Source organism: Necator americanus, chromosome I, assembly GCF_031761385.1.
Source record: "Necator americanus strain Aroian chromosome I, whole genome shotgun sequence".
Classification (NCBI taxonomy): domain Eukaryota; kingdom Metazoa; phylum Nematoda; class Chromadorea; order Rhabditida; family Ancylostomatidae; genus Necator; species Necator americanus.
In genome coordinates, this window is record NC_087371.1 from 7,948,482 (window position 1) to 7,970,619 (window position 22,138).

The 22,138-nt window shown below is 40.9% G+C and overlaps 2 protein-coding genes across 4 annotated transcripts; one reads left to right on the top strand and one right to left on the bottom strand.

The window, feature by feature from the left end:
- Positions 1-1,363: 1,363 nt before the first annotated feature.
- RB195_004836 (uncharacterized protein) lies at positions 1,364-14,487 on the bottom strand (the record flags this gene model as incomplete). Of its 3 annotated transcripts, XM_064182869.1 has the most annotated exons (15): positions 1,364-1,477; positions 1,694-1,852; positions 1,927-2,067; positions 2,125-2,199; positions 2,254-2,335; positions 2,533-2,649; positions 4,672-4,790; positions 4,925-5,110; positions 5,523-5,624; positions 5,693-5,792; positions 10,714-10,863; positions 11,899-12,089; positions 12,172-12,246; positions 12,547-12,647; positions 14,400-14,487. In XM_064182869.1, 15 exons carry the CDS (start codon positions 14,485-14,487, stop codon positions 1,364-1,366), a joined length of 1,800 nt encoding a protein of 599 aa, XP_064034136.1. The 3 variants fall into 3 exon arrangements, with proteins under 3 accessions (XP_064034136.1, XP_013306021.2, XP_064034138.1); XM_013450567.2 differs by lacking the exons at positions 10,714-10,863; positions 11,899-12,089; positions 12,172-12,246; positions 12,547-12,647; positions 14,400-14,487 and having other exon boundaries at positions 5,693-5,752; XM_064182870.1 differs by lacking the exons at positions 1,364-1,477; positions 1,694-1,852; positions 1,927-2,067; ... (5 more) ...; positions 5,523-5,624; positions 5,693-5,792 and having other exon boundaries at positions 10,710-10,863.
- RB195_004837 (uncharacterized protein) lies at positions 7,985-8,281 on the top strand (the record flags this gene model as incomplete). Its single annotated transcript, XM_064182871.1, has 2 exons — positions 7,985-8,069; positions 8,166-8,281. The coding sequence occupies 2 exons, from the start codon at positions 7,985-7,987 to the stop codon at positions 8,279-8,281; spliced, it is 201 nt and encodes a 66-aa protein (XP_064034137.1).
- Positions 14,488-22,138: the final 7,651 nt, after the last annotated feature.

Consider the following 22,138-nt stretch of genomic DNA (forward strand, 5'->3'; position numbering starts at 1 on the left):
GTTGTAGAAAATAACGCTCTGGGGCGCTCGAATCCGTATCTTCCGGGCTGTTTTTTATGGCTATTAGGAGGAAATGGACGGAACCACCCTTCTCTTCATAATCTACGACCTCGTATACGGATACTCCACCTGAAATCCGTACCACCTCAGATTCGTGGGGTGATGTCCTCATTTAGTGAAAAACGGACGAAAAACTTTCGCTTCCAAAACCACACAATTTTTGAAACACTTAGTACATTCCTTCAAGTAAGCATGGGGGCTTCCACGACTTTCAGGCATAAAACAATTACCATCCAAACACAATTGTAATTGCACACCCCAATTTTTTAAATAATAAAAATGGATTTATACACGGTACAGTAATGCACATTTCCTAATTCCGCACACATGCACGCGGAAAATGGTTCTTCAAAAAGTCAGAAAACAGATCAGCAGCCAGAAAAAAAAAGATCACGGAACTAGCGAAGGTTTCTCAGGTTCACACCGAAACTTGGAAAGTATGTCTGTTGAGAGCATATCTCAGCGTATAATCGGAAAATCAGGATAGTCATCGTCACAAATGTTTGCCTGAGCGACTGTAACTCTCGTTCAGTTAAAGACAGCGTATCACGAAATTGACATATAGGTCTCGGTGAGACAAAAAAGAAATGGCCTTAGTTCCTAAGAGACACTTTAGGACGCATCTACGAGCGAGCAGTTGAAAATCAATAAGGTCTCCTCAGCGGACTAATCAAGTAAAACCAATGAACGGGCTGTTGGGGTAACCGAAGAGTTCTAACGTACCTCGTAGGAAAAACGCCTACGAGGTACGTTAGAACGTTTTTCTTATGTTTTTTCTCACGTCATTTCTCAGGACCACTACGGGGGAATTGGGTGCGGTCACGCTCATAGTTGTCATCTATGCCCCGGACTCTATATTTTACCGCAGGTTTTCCAATTACACCAGAACTAAACTGGTTCCCACGGTATCTTTATAACGACTACGGGAAAATCGAGCGGGGCTACGCTCATATTAGTAATCTACTCCAGAAATTCCATATTCTCTGTCAATTTTCCAAAATACGTCAATTTAGTGACACGCTGCCTTTAAAAAAGGATTTTCAACCAAGATAGTGCACGAAATGAATCGGAGATAGTCAAGAAAATATTAGTACTGTAACCTGAACCACAATTTTGATGAAATGAACAAAAAATAAATAAATATGAATCCGCAAGTGAAACCACACAAATGTAAACAACGCTATAATGGGTCATGCAGACAGAATCGTACAAGCCTTAAAAAAGGGGTATTCAGCATATAGGATGGGAAACAAATTCCTTAAAGTAGGGGTATTCAGTATATCGGACGAGACGGGCTAACAATTTACGTCACGAAGAATTCGCCAAAGATATCCATGTCTAGTTCCTCTTGCATGCCAATGGCATTGTGGATCGCAGGAACCGACACAATCTCGCCGGGAGGTGCATGTGCACCAATCTGAAAGTGCTAGCTCAAATTTCAGTAATACACAGTTCTGAAAACAACTCAATACTGCGAGAACTGCTTTTAAGAAGACAGAGAAGCGAAAGTATAACAGCTAATTGAAGAAAAGTACTCAGCTGCCAATATTCTGCACTAAAATTAACTCAATAGTATCAGAAACCGCCCACAGCGCAAAAAAAAATCGAAGTGCATGGGAGGAAACTTAATCACCTGTGCAGTTAGTTGCTGTTGCACGTTTGCAGCCAGCTGATTCTCGACAACAGGCGGAGCTTGAACATGTGTGAGCGTTATTGGAGGAGGTTGGGACAGACGTTTATGTTGCAGCCGAGCCAAATCCAAGACTGCTTGCCCGCTCATGTCAAGTTGAGACTAAATAAGACATCGTTCACTTCAGCCTATCTATACGCATAGATAATACATTGCCACTATCTGAAACTTAGTACCTGAATGCTGTTCGTCTTGTTTATCGCCATCCGTTCCCTTACATCCTTAACAAAAGAGACGTCCACACCAAGATTCTCCAAAGATTCGACTTCGGACAGCAACTCCGAAACATCCTCATTATTTCTGGGTTTTTCATCCGTCTAAAATAGGATCTTTACAGGATGTTACGAAGATCTTATTGTCAAAAATCTACCAACTTGTTTTTTCTTTAATTCAACCATCGTTCTTGAGTGTTCACCGTCGGTAAGCGTATCCAAGAGGTCATCCACAACCTAAAATGAGAAACTTGGACAGAAGATAGGTAGAAAACTGGGATAAATAAGTACTTTTATGAAATGCGCTCCAGCGTCCTCTACCATATTCCTTAGTGACATTACGTCAGCCACTGTAGACCGGTCACCGTAGGTCCTTGAAAGTTGGAACACACTCATTATAAAATACATGAAATGTTAGTGGTTTCATAAGAGACGAAATAAGACGAATAAGAATGAGAGATAAAAAAAGACTGGTCAAAGAAATTAACAGACAACTACAGTATGAACATATCATAAAGGGAACTAAAACTACGGAGGAAATTAACAAATATTATGGCCCATTATCTCTACCTTAGAAGAAGATCTGAATCTCTCTTCGTCAATGTCGCCCACGTAGAATCGTACTGAGGAGCGAAGGAAGCGAACGGTCCATAATTCAAATAAGTAATCATAGATTGTCCAGATAGCCTGAAGTTAAGAAAACTGAAACTTACATAATAATTCATTGAGGTTTGAAAAAGATAATGAATTATATTAGATTAAAGGGTAAAAAAGCGCTGAAGATTGAAACTGCAGAACCTGCCATTCATATTTTCGACAAAATTCATGAAGCTTTGGTTGAAAAAAGCCTGCGAAACAGTTCCACTGTTGGATGAGCGGAACGACAGAGAAGTGAGACTTTTTTATAATGTTCCTGAAGCAGACTATGCTTCCTCCTTCCCAGCTTTAAAAACACGTAGAACGTTTTGTAGGAGATATCCGTGACTGTCTATTGATCTGTAGTATTGATCGAGGTATGTTTCGTAAAAAACTGTTTAAGGAAAAGTATTGGATTGTCCAGACTATATTGCTCACTACTCAAGAGGAAGGTAACTGCTCTTTCATTAATTGTTCTGCCACATGGAAGAAAGCGCTTCGATTCAAATATTCAAGCTTGAGGTACTCTGACGCTCAAATCTCGTCTCGAGAGCGACATAAGATTTACATTTCACCTATTCGAATGCTCTGCTAACCCCGTTAGGAATAGGAAAAAAGGAAAAAAATAAGTTTTAGGAATTTTTTGCGGTGCTCGCTTCGCTTGCTTTTAGTGATCAATAAAAATATAAAGTAGGAGCACTTCCTACTTTATATTTTTATTGATCACTAAAAAACTGTAAATTTTTGCCACAGAATTAGAACTGTTCTTAGAAGAACTAGCATCGATGAAACATTTTCTTCCTGAAAGTTTGAGCGCTGCACCCTTAAAAAAAACTCATCTGACATCAAATCCATATTTCTTCGATATCACTGCCACTTGCCAACATTATTTGAAGTTATCGACAAAGTGCTCATCTTCTTTGTGTTGTGTTGGGTTCTGATAGCGTACTGGACAACAACACCTTTTTGTAATATCTGGGTAACCTCCGCCGCTGTGCAAGTTATGTAGCTTCCATGTCTCCAGAGCGTACACTCAAATGCCCGATTGCAACTAGTATAATGAGGGCTGCCGCGAGCAGCAAGTAGCAATCGCGGCCTCAAAAGACGCACATTAAGATGGAATTTTAAGACAATATAAATTCACTAATTTCTTAATCTCCTTAACGAAATGGCTGTGGTCGACCAATACCATCAAGCAAGTCAAGCAGCGAGTCTACTTATCTGCAATTCCCCACCATGATGTACGGATCGAAGACTTGGGCAGCACCGTCTACGATGATGGAGAGGCTTGACTGCGCGAAAAAGAAGCTGCTTAGACGGTTGCTTGGCTATTTTTGGCCTAGGGTATGCCACAGTGAAGATTTTTACGAGAAAATCGATGTGCTGTACTGGCTGATGACACGTGGAAGATATAGTCGGGTCAAAACGACATGAAACACGGACATTTGCGCAAGCGGCTGCGCTCAAAGCGGAGCGTAGCGGTTGGGATCGTGTAAGGATCCACGCTACCGCCACACACCTCTGCAGTTCGCCATGGTCCCACCTCGATTCCAACCGCTGTCTCCACCGCACCGCTTCCGAGCGCGGCCGCTTGCGCAACGGTCCGTGCTTCATGCCGTTTTGACCCAACTATATCAACATCGTGCACCGCCATCGAAAGTGACCACAGAAGATCGTCTTCGCTTCTTTGGTTTGTCGGGTTCAAGCTGAAAGAGGCCGAAAACTGAAGTTTTAACACTTAGGTGGGAGAGGTTAAGGAAAACCCCTAACCCCCCCCCTTTTTTTTTTTTTTTTACCCCCGACCCCAATTCACCCCCGGGGGAACCCTCCCCCCCTTTTTCCCTTTTTTTTTTTTTTTCCATTTTTTTTTTTTTTTTTTTTTTTTCAAAAAAAAAAAAAACCCCAAAAAAAAAAATAAAAAATATATTTTTATTATAAACGTGAAAGAGGATAGTGTGATAACAGTGAAAAAGAAGATAAAAGTAGCCGAAACTATCTGTCTTTAGTGTTCCGATCTAAACTAATCTCATTCTGCAAATTAACCCTTTTGTCTGTGCAAATTAACCATTTTACCTGTGATCACCGAGACTCAACATTCCTGGGGTCCCTTCTTCCAGTGAACCAACTATATCACCAAGCTTGATGCCTTTCTTGTCAGTTTCGCCAACAACGTTGAGCACGGTGACTCCATCCTAGAACAAACAGCATATTACCTTGTACTTAGCTAGCCTATTATCCATCAACAGATTAAATTTGGGACAATCGATTCGACATATGTATAAACAACTGTAAAAGATAAGGATACAACTGTAAAAGATAAGCAAACCTTGTTATTGAGGAAAGCCAACTTTCCGTTAGGTAACCGAGCCGATAACCTGTTCCTGACTGCTGGATCTGCTGCACGCAAGCAGTCCTCAGCTGTCATATCGTCAACTAATGCTTGACGAAGCCGATTTTCCTGTTTGTGTACTGTCGTTGTTAGTGGAACAAGACCAGCCTTTTCGAGAGCGATCTGAAAGGAACTATGAACTATTTTAAAATTAAGGTCATGTTTTGAATTCTTCGGTGTATTGATGAATACTACTGAAGGGGATGGTGGGGGGAGGGGAGAGGATGGGAGGATTTTTCTTTCATTTTTCAGCAAATTTGCTCGAATGTACATTTCAAACTGCCTGCGCAGTGCAAACACTATTACACATATGACATTGTTTTAACAAAGTACCTACGTACATTTAAATGAATTCACAAACATTCGCATGCTTTATTTCCTAGAGTCCTGGTCCACTATTCCATCTATTACTTTTCCATCTGTCTATTACATCCATCATTTCTCTTAATTTTTTTTTTCAAGGGCACTAGTAATGGATGAAAAATAAAACGCCAACATCCCGAAATAAAATAAGTCTCTCTGTAATCTGTAATACCTGGTTGGCAAACGGCAAGGTGTGAAAAATGTAGCGCAAGTACTGCTCTGAGAAGTAGTACTTCACGATCGCTGACAAACGCGTAGCTGCAAGATGATACACCTGAAAGATTAGAATATCAAAAACTCAAAATCTCAAAGAGAAAAGGCAGTGAAATACGATAACCGAACTGTATTTGGATTATTGTAGGTTAGTGCATTAGAAACTATTAGTTCTGCATCTGTTCGCATCTCCGTAATAGTTTGATAGACATCGTCCTCGATCTTTTGACTGAAAAACGCTGAATTTATGTTCGTAAGCAAAGTAGTAAATTCCAGAAATTACAAAATTTTTCAGGATTTTACTTCGCAGGCGTAATTGGGGACCGAAAACTCAAATTATTAGGCTTCGGCAGCAGTTGCAACTGTTAGTACTGCAACTTTGCTTAACCACCAACGTATGCACCTGGTTCTGAGATAATCAGTTCACAAAAACATATATCTTTCCCCATTTTCACTAACATGTTAAATAATAACTGGCTTATTCTGTCACGTGTGTTTGTGTGTAACGAAATTCCAAAAAGCAGTGAGATGGGTCCAACGCGTTGGATTGGTGAGTTGGCGCCGCAAAGCAGTAAAAAGAAGTGTGACGGGTCCCACATCGTATGACTTGGTGCCTGGAGCCAGAAGTTGGAACGACTTCTGGCTTCAGGCAGAAGTCGTTCCAACTTCTGGCAAAGAACGGGGGGACATGGAAGATTCCACGGCATCGGAAGTACAGTGGTGCCGTGTAATCACTCGAACTGAATTTGTCAAAAAGTAAATGAGACGTTTTGAACTGTTCCATGACGGTTAAAATTGCGTGTGTTGCGTTTCACTCCTTCATGCTCTTCCACATGTCTATTTTTATCAGATTGGTAAAATCCTTTCACCAGAAACTGGAAACACGCATGCAAACGGAAGCTAACAATAACACAGTAAGGTAAAATTACCATAAATAATGGTAAATAGTAGAAATAGTAATAAATAGTGGCTAACACTTTACGTTATCTGAGGTGGAACCTTATCATTATCAGTACGATGATGAGGTTCAATTCATGTCATTTTATGCTATCACATCGATCGAATTTCTGGAAGAAACGTGTATTTCAAATAATGTTTCCACATTGTGGCGATGTAGAAGGAGAATGTAAAATTTTATTCTCTCAATACTTTTCAAATGTATAAGTGACGCATTTGGGAAGAAGACGTTAGAATCATAATTTCATTTCAACACCATTTCATCAATGCTTAAAAAAACGAAGAAGCCCGCTAGAAAGAATACAAATTTAGTCCTACAGAGAATGTCGTTGCTCTCAATTTCTATTGATCATTGAAGGCAAGCGGAGGGAGCACCGCAAGAAGTCTGATGTCCAGCATTAGTCGGACGTTCATTAGTACATATTAGAACATACGTTTGAAAAACAGTGTTACCTAACAAGTCCTTCAGAATCTCGTTAAATGTGGTAGTTTATGTTAGTTTTGTTTTCGAGACAGGTGTAGCTCAGTTGTATGAAGTTCCGTTGGGCCTGCATTTGTCGATGGTTTGAACCCCCTCTAATCGAAGCAAACCCTTAACCTCACATGGTCGATAGTTCGGATTGGGGAAGTACTGAATGATTAAAGGCATCACTCCACGAATCTGAGGTGGTACGGATTTCAGGTGGAGTATTCGTATACGGGATAGTAGATTATAGAGAGGGAGTGATTCCGTCCATTTCTTCCTAATTGCCGTAACAAAAGGCCCGGAAGATACGGCTTCGGGCGTTCTGGAGCACTATTTTCTACAAGGAGTTCGACTGGAGCGCTCCGGCCTTGTGCGGCGCCGCAACTTCCGGGCCGTTTTTTACGACAATTAGGAAGAAATGGACAGAATCACCCTCCTCTCCATAATCTACTATCCCTTATGAGAATACTCCACCTGAAATCTGCACCACCTCAGATTCGTGGGGTGATGCCTTTAAGAAGGGAAAAACAAGCTATATTCATCAGAAATATTTCGAGAGTTAACTCTTTCAGGGGAGTTAACTGTTTTCGTCTCCCTGCCAGTCTTTTATGTACGAGTTTGTTCAAAGTTTTGTCAAACAGCTAAACAGCTCAAGACAGCGAAATTTTGCCAGTCGTTGGTTATTAGGAGCATTCTACGAACATGCTTCCGACCGATATGTGCCGATCGACATAATTTATCGAACAGGTTACCGTTCTCTCAGCGCATAATTCAGATTTTGCCGAGAAAAATTTTAAAAAGTCGACTTCAATAACGCATGATGAGATGTGTACCTACATTTCATCTCTCAAACAAATGCATGATACATGAATACATGACTATCCATAAAAAGAGAAAATCATGACTCATCCCACTTAACGAATCGTTATGGTATGTTTCGCAATGGTTGATAAGCCCTATATAAAGTCGTTAATCATCTGTTATTTTCAGTTTCGAGGATGTTGCACTTTGTATTTCGACTTTTTCTTCTCTTTGCTGTTCTCGCTGCTGTGCAGAGTTGCGATTGCAGCAAACTGAAACCAGGTGAGGACCATTTGTTTCGAGCAGATTCAAACATATTTGTGATTGCAAGGAGATCTAATTTATCGTTTCTCCTACTTCTGATTCTGTCTCGTTTAGGTCAATGCTGCGCCAATCTTGGTGGACAACGGTGCTGCCATTTCCGAAAGAGGAGATCCGTAGATTCCGTAGATTCCGCAGATTCCTATGAGACAGAGTTCGATCGTCGGCGTTAGGCGCCAAAAACAGATCTGGATGGGAATTGATTAGATTTTTTCCTTCTCCAATAAATTCTAATGTCTCAACAAGCGCATACATATGGTCAGAAGTATCTGATGCACTTGATTCTTATGGAATCACATATAATTTGCTTATTTCAGAGCTATCACTAAACTTATACGTGTCATAATTGAATTTAGGAGGTGAAGCGCAATGTAGAGAGCCGGTGGCTGCGATCCGTACTGCTGAGGTAAACAAGGTTATCCCATCCACAATTACAGACACTAAGATCTAAGCTACAAACGTCGGCCGTGTTTTTGCGGAAAGACACTCCGTGAGCTGCAACCCACCCATTTTCTGGATTTGTGAGAACAATTCTGCTGATTGGGAGCGGCTGCGATGGCTCACAGTTGTGAACCTCAAACGAAATGTTTCCGGAGATCCAAGCATTCGAAATAGAGTTGATTATTAACAGACCCTCACGAAGTTAGTAATCTTATTTGTAGCGCTCAACTTGGGAAAATAGTTAAAGGGATTTTGCGAATACGCCTGTAGCAGAACGCGTTGATTTCCTCTATGTCAAAAACTATCTCGGCATATGTTGGCTACCACTATGTTAAGAAAACTCGTCTTTCCTTTCCAATACACATTCATAACGAGACAAGACAGCATACTCCTAATGGAAGAATTGATTCGACAAAGGAAAGGAAATAAGGGCGATAAGCAATGGAAATCGTTATGTTTCTAAATTAAAACACATGGAAATATCGAACTCCTACCTGCAAATCTTTGCCCAGTTATGGAATAGAACACTTGGACATTTGCTCTAAGAAATTTACATCTAGTTGACTTCTAACAATGTTGTGATTGCCTTCCGCAAAGAAAATAGCGTTTTTTCCCTGCTTGTCGGCGATTTTGGTCTGAGTCACGCACTCAGCAAACAGTACTTTTCACCGTCAAACCATATGAAAGCTAGCCAAAAAGCGAAAGTCGTACCTCACCTTGTAAATCTGTTTTCAAACTGCCTCATTGAGATAATCTATAGACCAGTAAGAGCATGCTCGAGGAGCCTTTCACAGACAACACACAACACTAGGAAGTAAAGTAAAATAGTAATAGTAAAGTAAAATAAAGCTAGGCTTCGCCTTGTATCGCATTGATGTGCACGCATATTCCGTCACAATCACGTAACTGTTTTTTTTTTTTCGTTTTGCGGTGAGTCCCAATAAATCCTATCTGAACTGAGTATTTGCTGCATCTCGTCAGTTCGTTACCAACGTGGGGTGCCGGCTCAGATGGTTTCTTTTGCAACTGGCACTGTTTTTCAAACACGGATACTAATATGAGCAAGCAAATGTGCCAGAAAAATATCCAGAAATCAAGCCAAAAAAATCTAGATTAGAGATTTTTAGGGAGTTTATAGACTTTCTTACAAAGTTTCGAACTTTTCGGAAAATGTGAGGATCATAAAATCGGACTACACAAATCCGTGGTCAGGACCATCGTTTATCCACCCTTAGGAGTCAAGTTCCATCTATTCTGTCGGATACAGAAGGAGGAGCCTAGTCATTCACCCGAGGTAATTTTCGCCGCCCTGCTCACTTTGTGTATTTCTCAGGTATTGACTGAGACAACCCCCCTCCCTACATATCCGAGATTTTGTGTGGTAGTCTACTGAGACAAATGGGTAAATCTTGTACAGATAGAAAGTCTAGAATTTGTTTTCTAATTGTGTACAGATAGGAAATATAGAAATCTTATCAAATGAACTGTTTCTTCCAAGATATCAGAAATACAGAAGGTCGCTCTCTTAAGATCTTATTTTAACATCCATACAACCGGATTTTTATCACTTTCTTCCCTTCCCATTTATTCACCTGTTTCACAAGTCCTAATATTATTCGTAATCTTCAAGCGGACAAAACTTAGGCTATGAAAAGCTAGGAGCCTATAGGACATCGATAGTCTCTCACTTTAGAAAGGTGGAGTGTCCCGTTTACAATGAGAATTTTCATATACGTAATTTGAAGCTATTAAATGAATTTTGCATACGTCACGTGAAGATTTCTCTTCTACATGGTACGGTCACGAATTTGAGATCACCTTACATCGCAATATTTCTCTTCAAAAATTCCATAAAAAAAATTCCAATGGATGTGTACGATTTTTCAAAACAATTTACTGGCTCGTGAAATATATCCTAGCAGGTGATGCAGCAGATGATCAGAGGTAGGTAGGCAGAGTCAGCTATTTAGGTAGCAACGACAATGGATCTACATAGGATCCACTTCACGGCTAAATTGCTCACGCAAGGCATAATCGGAAACATGCCAGAAAACCTAGGGGAGCCTCTTGGTCGCAGCTTAACTGTTGTCGCACTCGCAATTACGATGTGCGGAACCAAAGGTACTATTGCATCAAAGCCCTGAAGTGCCTGAAGTCAACTCACCGAATCGTAGAGAAATCCATTGGATGCGATATAATGGTGTGATAATCGGGAGCCATTGATGGGGTGACAGGAAAAGCAAAATACTCTTCCGGATCTTTGGACATTATTTTCCGGAGCAGATGATCAGCCATTAACTGAAGAGGCGAGTACCTGGAAATTGCGAGTAATTGCAGTAATTACAAGCCTCATCTCCTAAGTAAAGGCAATAATTAAAAGAGCAAGTCGGGAGTCATAACTCAGACCGAGAGTTTTCCCATGCCCACTTTCTCGCCGTATTAAAAATCTCCGTAGTGACGTTCAAAGACATTACCTTGAAGAAAAACGGGTGCATTTCGTCGCATTTTTTTTTTTTAGTAAAACAATCTTTCTAGAATATCTTTTCTTCAGATGTACACCTAGCATTTGCATATAGAAGAAACGGAATCACATCCATAGCAACAGTATTCCAAGAAAATAAACAGAAAATCGTAAAAGAAACACTTCAATTTCAACCCATTTCTCGAGAGAAAAAAACATTTTAAAAAACTACATTGAAGTGTACTATCAAACTCAGAACACCATAAACCAACGACATGTGACATCGAGGGGATATATAGTTGAGTCAAAACGACATGGAGCACGGTAAACTTGCGTAGGCGGTTGCGCTCGAAGCGGTGCGGTGACGCGCAGCGGTTGGAATCGAGGTGGGAACATCGCGAACAGCAGCAATGAGTGGTGGTAGCAGGGGTCCTGCCTCGATTCCAAACATTCCACTCCACCGCACTCGCATTTCCATTAAGAGGACTTCAAAATCATTCATCTACGATAGCTTTTTTTTTTCCTTGAAGTGTCAAAAAAGGACTTTTAATGGCAAAACCAGTCCCAATCTTCGCGTTCTTATTCTCACAATCGAAGTTCGTTTCATTATGAACGAAAGAAGATGAGCAACAACTGAAACTGCACAATTTCATCCTTCAATTTTTGCTTCTCTGATTTTGTAAAATGTGTCACAAAGCGATTAACTGCACTATGCTGTTACATTTCCTTCCAGTCTTTCTATCTCCCCTTCTTTTATTTTGCTTTTCTCTTGTAGATGCGGTACTCAGTTCGAGAAAGGAGCCAATTAGCTATGCCCCCAAGGTGAAGATCTTGGCAAGGGTCCCGGCTCTGATTATCATACTTATGGATGGCAACTTCACAACTCACTTTTTGACTGATGGATTTTTTACAACCGGGTCAGGATTCTCCGGTGTTGGACTCGTCTTCTTCTCTCCTGATTCAGCAGGTGTTGGACCAGGTGACTCCTCAAAAGCTCCCGCTTTCCTTAGCTTTTCTTTTTCTTTTTCACGCTGTTTTCTTCTTGCAGAATAATCGGTCAAATGAACTCGTCTTCGGGCCTATAAGACATTAATATCCAAAGCAGCAAAGATTTGTAAAATGATGACGGGAAGAACATGCGATTTCTGATCGAACAAATACTTTTTTCCTAGGTTTTCCAGGAGTTTCATTCTCAGCGGTCTCATCAGCTCCTGAGTCTTCTTCGGCGTCACCAACCTTAATGATCATCATCAATCATCACGAAAGAAGAAAGGAAGTTCGTGGAAAGTTGTGTGCAATAAATGGGAATACATTCTGCATAGCGACTCTTTGTTCCATATAAAACGACCTTCTTTTGGAGAGAACTAACGCAAAATATTATAAAGGGGGCAATCGTAAGACCCCTTTTTAGATACACATCAATGGTTCAAAACTTTCCATAACAACTTACTTGAAAAACTTATCTCATTTAAGAAATAACGGACCAAATTAATAATTTGGACGTCTGACCTCACGTGTGACTCATATTATGCGTACCTCACTATCGTGCCGTTCACTGCCGCTATCGTGCTCTTCTTCCGACTCCTCTTCGTGTTTTCGCTTGATGTTTTGCCTCATTGCCGATGCTCGAGGAGTGCCTGAATGTTGATATAAAAGATGAGAAAAGATAACAACAAATCGACAGAAAAATTCGTGTCAACCTAGTTGGACAGTACTGTTCCTTTCTTTTTGCGATTTTCACATTAATACTCAGTTACCGTTAACTGCACCAAGAGTAATCTCCTTTTTTCTGATAATGTGATCGTCCCATCTCTTGGATACGGATAAACTCTACACTTGCATGCGAGGGATGTGGGTCGCTAAGCCGGTACATTCGGACTAGGCTATTCAGAAACAACAAACGCGTACAATTGTTACATTTGTTACATGCTTAGGAAAATTGAAAGAGTTGGTAATTTAAAGTAAACTATATTGAAATATTAGGTGAAATAAAAAGTTCTGAGCGTTTTCGCCAGATGTATTTAGTGAGCCGCAAGAGGCGATGTAAAAATCACATCGGGTATACACATACTATACGGCGACATCAAGGTGACTTTACGAGAGCAAAAACCGAGAAAAAAAAATCGTAGTCAAAACGCGGTGAGCAGGCCCAAACAATCATCAACCCCGGATTAACGACCTAGAAGGTTTTCCTGTGTGTTTGGTGGGATTGGAAGGGAATCATCCACTATGAGCTCTTCCCATCGGACCAAACACTCAATTCGGACCCTTACTGTCAAAAACTGACCAGATTGAAGCGGCGATCGAACAGAAGTAGCCAGGATTTGCCAATAGGAAAGGTGTTGTGTTCCATCAAGATTACGCAAGGCAGCACACATATTTAACGGCGCCTCAGAAGCTCAGAGAGCATGGATGCGTGCTTCTATCGTACCCGCCGCGTAGTCCAGACGAGGCACAAAGCATCTCACTTTTTCAAGCATTTACAAAATTGTTTTCATAATACAAAACTGGCCTCAAGAGAGACTTGTGGAAATGAGGCGGTCAACTTTTTTTTTGCCAGTAGGGACGAGGACTTTCTCAACTCCGGGATCATGAAAGTCCCATCAAAATGGACAAAAGTTACCGAACAAAATGAGGCATTTTTGATCCAAATCGGTCAATCCTAACTGAATTAACTTCATCATCAAAATAAAGCGAGAAAAAACGCTCAGAACTTTCTACTTCACCTAATATATGCAGAGAAAGACATCCATAGACCCGATGCCAACATAGGACTCGAAAAACAAGAAAGTTTTCGGTGAAAATGACGATAATTTTCTCGCGGTTTTAAGCTTAGAGTTTGGGATACGGATACGACTCCTCTCCATTCCCACGCAAAATTAAGAAATTTTAAGAGATCATACTTTGAGAAATACTTCAGAAACGTTTCGTAGAACAAGGGGTGCACTACAAAATTCTTGATCCAGTATTTTGTGAGTTGTTTTTTTCTAGAGATTTAGATGGAACACAGGACAAATGGCGAAGTGGTACCCTCCCATCGGTTTCCAACCTAAATATTGGGGAAATTAAGACCTGTTAACATGGAATCCGTGCAGTTCTAGGTTTTTCCTACCCTGAGAAAATTTCGATCGAGGAGGGATCGAACACTTAAGCTTCTACTGTCTTCTTTCTGCTCTCTTATCAATTTCTTTTTTTCAAGATAACGTGCAATATCGACTTCTATTCTTCTTCTTCTCTCCTCTTTTTCCCTTTCCTTACTCCCTTCCTATATCCCCAATGAAACGAACACGATGGTCCATTACAATCGGATTATTGTAAACCTTATTCATAACCTCACAAATAATTTAATAGATACAAAACATAAACATTCGTTTGAAAAAATAACTGACGAGCTAATCTACTGCTGGATTGTGGTTTTCTAGCAGTTGGTGGTGCTCCGACCATCGATCGACGTTCTGCGCGTTCTTCCTCAACCATATTCTGAAAAGCAGAGAATTTTATTATATCAAAGGACACAAAAAATGAAAAAATACAAAAAAAATAAATACAAAAAATAGCGGATATAATACCGAAATCAACTGAATAAAATTATTATAACGGCAGCTGCGAAATGAAGTTATAGCTAAGGATGATGTTCAACAATTTCTGAACCGAAAAAGCTAATTCACAAACAAGTAAAACATGCAAAGTACTCTACCTCTTGACTGTAGCATCTACAAATGTCAAGAAATGAATTGTTCAAAAGAAACTGGAGAAAGAAACAATAGAATTTAATTCTGGATTTATAGCAGACAAAGTGTTATGCTGCTGCGTCAAATTTCCTCAAGTTGGAAGACCGAGAACTATTTCGCACTCGTATTTAGATTTATTATACAAATGGGATTTATTATACAAATGGCTACCACAGTTTCTTGGACATATGCTAACGCGCCGCGAAATTCAAAGCAACACAACTTCTAGCGGGTTTCTCCTTTGATGAAGAGTAGTACGTTCAAAGAAAACCAAGAAATCCCTACTCAACGTAACTACAAAAACCCTTACCTTGTGAGCGAAAAGAAAAACGCCATGATAGAAAAAAAAACTGTTACAGCTGTTACTGTGGAAAACTGCGAGAGAAATGTCGGATGGAACAGAAAATCTGCGCAAAAAGAAAATTGCATGCATGGAGTCATAGGTGCGATAGGGAGAAGCCGGACCCTCCTCAGGTGAAAGGGGTCCTTTCGCCAACCGTCCAAAAGTGAAGGGGGTAATTTCGCCAACCGTTCAAACGTGAAGGAGGTCCCTTCCCCAACCGTTCAAAAGTGAAGGGGTCAGAGCACCGGCTCCGACTACCGCATCTATGCTTGGAGTCAAGCAGAACCTTATGGACATTAAATAGTTAACTAGAGTTTGAGAATAAAAAGAAGGTCATACCTCTACAAATATCACTTCGAAGCGACTGTGGTGTGAAATGAGCAACAATCATAAATGGAAAAAAAAATTCCATATAGCAGCGTCTACTACAATGAGAAACGAAAAAGGGTGATATACACGATAAACGAACGCGTCTAAGTAGGACTAAATATTCGAGATAGTAAATGTGGAAACTGCTAAACGTATGTGGTAAACTGCATACTTTGGTTTTAAAAAAGTGCATCCCTGAGAGGAATTTCATCCCGATTGGAATGCGAGGAGCAGGAAACGTGAAACGGAACGAAATTTCGAAAATTACAATAAAATTAAACCGGAATATTCCAGCACTCTGGTAAGTAATAAAAAGTAATTGTTGTTGGCGTGCCTACCTTTCACTTTCTTAGCTCTTGTGCTTATTACTTAACAATATTAATCAGATCCTGGGAATGGCAAAACCGTTTTATAAGACTACACGAAAAATAATTTTTCTACGTGAAAACGCATATGTTAACAAGCAAAAAAAACACGACTATGAATCACTCAAACCTTATCGCGACAATATTGCACCGAAATCTAAATGAAATCTAATTTTAGTACAAAAAAAAGACAGAATAATGAAATAAAACAAAATATTGCTGCTTAAAGAGCATCAAGATCATTACACATCACATCAAAGTTATTTTAACTACTGAAAGCAGCGCAAAATTCGAGAACATGATCATCAAGAAAAGAAAACCTCTATTTGCGAACCTTACTGCATTTATATGCAACGAAATTTCACTGGATTTACATCTGGACATATAAAACAGTTCGATAACAAAACAGAAAACATACAGGAAATTTCCTCAAGATGTGGTGAATAAAATAGGATTTCGCCTACGTATTTCTCAGATTCTGTAGAGCAAGAGAATAATAGCAGGTCAATTCACCACAAAATGTACTTATAAAGTCAAACTCATCGCTTTGGTATGAAATTTATGCCTAATTCTAGTGAGCTCTGTTCGTTCTCGTTTTTATATTGTTTTATGGTACATCTATGGGAGTTTTCAAATAAACGACAAAAAAAAAACAAATGACCAGTCAACCCGCTGCACAATGTGTCAAACTTTGCGATCTGACGAAATTCTAGCAAGCTCTGTTCCTTTTTGTTTTTTTTTTTGCTTTATTTCATGGCACATCTGGGGAAATTTTCAAATAAATAAATAAATAGTAAGGATGAAGAACGCCGAACGCTGTTGCATTGACTCGGAAAATATGGATCGATGCCAATGACCCGCCGCGAATTTCAAACGCATCCGCACACATGGTGGAAACGACGCAGAATTGCAGTCCAACGAGCAAAAATAGGATGTTGTGTTTGGAATGAGGCTATCCTTTTTCCTGGAACACTTGGGGAAATATTATTATTGAAACTGTTATGAAACTATTCTTTAAAAAGAAACATTTCCTTCAAGCTATAAAGTCAGAAAAAAGGCGAGGCAAAAGTTGTGACCCATTCTTTTCTAGAACTACGAATTTTGTGAGAGAAAAAAAAGATTTTCTTCCAGTTATCAAGTCAGAAAAGATGTTGGGCAAAAGTTCCGATTTGTGGTTTTCCACTACTTTCCAGGATTCGTTGTTAATTTGAGCGCACACGAATTACCGCTTCAAGATGACAAGGCCTCGTTCGTTTGAAGTTTTTATGAGGCGTTTTTTGTTTATACGCTCTGAATGCAATAAACACCATATATAATTATTTGTTTACCCGTCTGTGGACACATTTGCAAAATCACTACAAAATCATACCCCTATAGACGATTTAGACCAGAATTTGAGCCCAGACGCGGTGGGTAGCCATAAAATAAAGTTTTGGGTGGATCTGATTTATTGGTACTCGTTAGTTCCACCAGTAAAGTTTCGAGAGCTAATTTGAAATGCATTTTTGGGAAAATATGGATTTCCATGGATTTGTAGCGTTTTTTTTCTCCACCTTCCTTGCATAAGCACAGAAAAAATGAACAATAACTGGAGACTCGGGAACTGGATTACCTTGTTTTTATTGAATTCGTGCATTTCCCATATAACATAGTCGACGGCTAAACCTAAAACAGTGGCGAAAACATCGGAAGGGAAGCGAAAATGGAAAAAATGGCAGGACCGTGCTTCATGCTTATCCCTCAATCCCGCGCTTTCGGCAAGCCCTTAAACGGGCAGACTTCTAACAATGTTAAAGGTAGCGTATCAGGAAATTGAATTAGCGTGGACGCCTGATAGAAAACATAGAGTTTGACGTGAAATACAGTACAAATACGAGCGCGGCTTCGCTCAATTCGCCCTAATCTCCGTAAAACCCGACGTGGGAACGGCGTCTGTTCCTACGAGGTACGTTAGGACGCGCAACCCTTGTACATGCCGCGGTCCTATGTTCAGCAGCCTATTAATCGGCTTCACTTCAGCGGTTGTTGTAAAAAAACAAATACGAGCACGCCTCGCTCAATTAGTGCTAGTGGTCCTAAAAAACGGCGTGGGAACTGGAGCCTGTTTCTACGAGAAAACAACCGTTGTACATGCTCTGACCGCAGCCTATTCATTGGTTTCACTTTAATAGGCTGTTGAGGGGGCCTCACTTGTTTTCGTCAGCCCGCTCGTATATGAGGTGCGTGTACAGCGGCGGCGCGTCCCAAGTTGTCTCGTAGGGATAAAAGCACCGTTTCTCACGCCATTTCTTAGGATGATTAAGGGAGATTGAATGGGGCCACGCTGATGCTCGTATTTTACACTTCGAACTATATGCATTCCATCAGGTTTTCACACTATGTCATTTTCGTGAAACGCTGTGTTTAAACCAGCAGTTATATACTTCTGTGAAGTGTACCAGCGTTTTTATGAGTGCCAGGAGTTGCCGCAGAGAAATGCAGTTCTTCTTTGCTCTGCAAATTGCAGACCATTAGCGTTGGCTAATAACCTTCACGTTTCAGGGTCATTCGTTGAAGTGATGAGCACACACTCAACACATCACGGTACCTCACTATTTCTCCCGGTTCACTTCGAGGCCAAGTCTTTAATCTTTATTGAAATGAACAGAATATCGCGTTTATGAAATAAGTGTGCCTTATTCAGAAGTTTGACTATGTCCACTTCATATCTCTCCATCTTTTTTTGTTTTCGGTTTTATCCTTAAAAATGAACCATAAACTGTAGTTAGATACGCTTAAATGACTTCAAAATTCCGCTACTGATTTCAAATATTACTACCTTCTTTGCATTTCTTTTATTGGATTTCTTCGAGTAGAAATGGAAATCTACCATGGGATTTCATTTTGAGAGTGTCTCAGGATAATGTGGTAATGCGAACGATAGAGCAGTCGGGTCAAAACGACCGGAGCCCTCAGCACTCGGGTCCGATACTCAACCTAGCTAAAGTAAAAAACACGAAAATAGAAATTAGAGCATAAAAAGCACGCCCGATTCGATTGAGACGTTTTTAAATCCGCTTCCATGAAATCTGAAGGTGAAATGGTTTTAGAGCCGGCTGCTTAAAGGCAGCGTATCACGACTTTGACGGAACTCACAGCGAAAGCGTAGAGTTTAAGTAGTAGATTGCGGAACCGAACGTAGTTCCGCTCACATTTTTCTAATCATCGTGAAATACGCGTGGAAGGTGCCGTTTTCTTCGACGACTACGCCAACTTCAATGCGTCACCCTTGCGCACGCGCCGCATCCGAGTGCGAGCGGTCGATGGTCAATGATGTCTTCTCACCAGCTAATTCAAATGGAACAAATAAATAGGCTACTGAGGGGACAGGAACGTTTGCATAGAAGCGCGTTCTAACTTACTGAGGTGGTTCCCACGCTGTTTTTTTTACGACGGTTAGGGGAATGATGAGCGGAACCACGCCGGGTCCTGCACTCTACTATCCGAACTCCGCGTTTCCGCTGTGAGTTGCGGACCATGCCACTAACTTTAGCGACGGATATAGCGCAGTCGGTAATAGGTTCCACTGGGATTACATGATCGATCGTTTGTTCGAAAGCGCCGTTGAGCTAACCAAACCATTCATCCTTATGGGGTTGATGAAATTGTTACTAGACTTGTCTGCGAGGATAAAAACACTGAACTGACACAGCGGGTACCCACCCTCCCCCCCTAAGGATTGATTAACATCGTGCATTTTGCACACTTTATAGGAGAGCCGCGCCAAGGACAAAAAAGAGGGCCATTAAAAAAAAAACCAATAGTGGGTGGAAAAGAAACGAACAGGAACTAATGAAAACGAAATCGGCTTGCAGTGGATAGTGGTAGCCGGGTAAAGTGCAGCTGAGGGAAGGCCCACCGGGGATCTCATTTCTGGAAATGAATAACTAACCCAGTTGAGGCCCTAAAACTTAACCATTAGTCTTAGGGGACTATGAAATGTATGCTGAAGGTATTAAAACAAAAAAGATGGTAGACCACCAGAAATAAGAGTGTGGTTGAGTGCATCCCCTCATCTACACGTTACCCTTACTAGTCTGAATTGACTTGGGCGTAACATTCATTCATCTTGAGTACAAATTACCAGAGTAAGATTATTATGGTCGGATCAAACCTACATGGAGATCGGCACAGTTGCTCAAGCATTGTGGTGAATCTTTTGGTTAGGATCGACGTGGGACCCTTGCTAGCTTTATTCATCGTTACAGTGTTCGCGACGGTCCCACCACGACTCCAACCGCTGTCTCCGCCGTGCCGCTTTAAGCGCAGCCGCCTACGCAACTGCGTCGAGCTACGTCTCGTTTTGACTCGACTCGACTGTATTTATAGTGTTGTCAAAACGACATGAGGCACGTACGCAATTGCGTAGGTGGCCTCTCTCGAGGCGGTGGGCTGGAGCGTAGCGGTTAGGATACTCGTGATTCATTCATTCATTCATTCATTTGATCCGACTATACGTCTGCAAGCAATCATGATAAAGTTACAACACGACCACCATTTCTATCAGGATTCTGGTGTAAGAAATCAGAAATTTCTGAAACAGCTTCGAATTCAATGTCTCTGTTGCTGAGCTGAAGTGTGCATGTAGTATTAATTTAAGTCTGGCGTATTAATCTGCTTGGGATGCGTCAACATTTAAAGGCATCACCCCACGAATCTCAGGTGGTACGAATTCTAGGCGGATTTTAGGTGGAGTACGGGATCGTAGATTATGGAGAAGGGGGTGATTCCGTCCATTTCTTCCTAATTCCTGTAAAAAAAACAGCCCGAAACATGCGGCGCGTGCACAAGGCTGGCGCGCTCCAATCGAACTCTTTGTAGAAAATAGCGCGCCGGAACACCCGAAGCCGTATCTTCCGGGCCGTTTTTTTACGGCAATTAGGAAGAAATGGACGGAATCACCCTCCTCTCCTTAATCTACAATCCCGTATACGAATACTCCACCTGAAATCCGCACCACCTCAGATCCGTGGTGTGATGCCTTTAAATCTCGAGTGTTTGGATCTCTCTTCTACCCCGAATATGTCGTTTAGAAACGATTCCACACAAAGATGAGCGCTAGAATTTGTTTTTGGTAAACACACACGATTCCTGATCACATAAACTTTGTAGTCAAGCCATATTAACTTCAGGAGAATATATTATGTATTTAGGTAGGGCTAAATGTTCGCTAGTTCCCTGTACTGTTGCTACCATAAACTATTCCTTCTCACTTGTTTTCGTAGTAACCACTAAAACACTTTTTCTTTTTCCTGCATGTACACCTCACCAACAAGTGTTGTCTCGTATGATCGTTACGGATGTCACGTCTGTATCTTTCCACAAAATAGTGATTTTAATTTAATTATAGCTAGTAATTCTAATTTTAATTTGCTTTTTAAAAATACTTTTACTTTTACTATTGACTCGATGGGAACTCGTTCTTAGGGTTCTTAATGCTCCCCATTGTAGTATTGCTGTAATCAGTTTGAAAGGAAATATGTATTCCATTGACAGTTGCCTCAAAAAGCAATGGGAATTCGCAGGCAATGGTTCCTAAACTCGCTAACCACAGATGCTGCAGAAATCGCAAATTTCAAGCCGCGAGCCCGTGAAGGATCTTTAGTCCATCAATTATCCAACCCGGAGACATAACCTTTAGCATGACAAGCTCTTTGTGACTCATCTCGAAATCCTATGTAAAGAAACTTTAAGAAAAAATTGATTCTTGTGAGAAAATTAAACTCTCTGGCTTAAAGGCAACGTATCACGAAATTCACGTGGTAGGGGAACTTCAGGAAAACCGTAGAGCTTGTGTTGTAGTTTACGGGAACCAGCGTGTGACCCACTCATTTTCGCCTAATCGTCTCCTTTCCCACAAAAAAGACAACGTTCTCTCCCTACAAAACCAGCTGCAACCCGCCCAGAATTGTGCACGCGCCGCGTCCATGTGCGAGCGGTCAGGGACCAATTAGGTCTCCTAGTCAGTCTATTCAAATAAAACCAATGAGTAGGCTGGCGAGGAGACCGGAACGTGTTTAAGGGCACGTGTTCTCACGTTCTTCGTAGGAACAAATTTCCTTCCCACATCGTTTTTTTTACGACGATTAGGGGATGTTGAACGGAGCAATCTACTATTCTTGCTCTATATTCTCCAAGGAGTCTCAGTACTACGTCTACTGATACACTGTCTTTAAACCCGAACTCTGCGGTTTTCCTGAAGTTTCCCACTGTTATTTGTGTTTGCCTTAACTGCCTTTTTTATTTTACCGTTCCGATAGATGTTTTCCTCATGGGCTAGC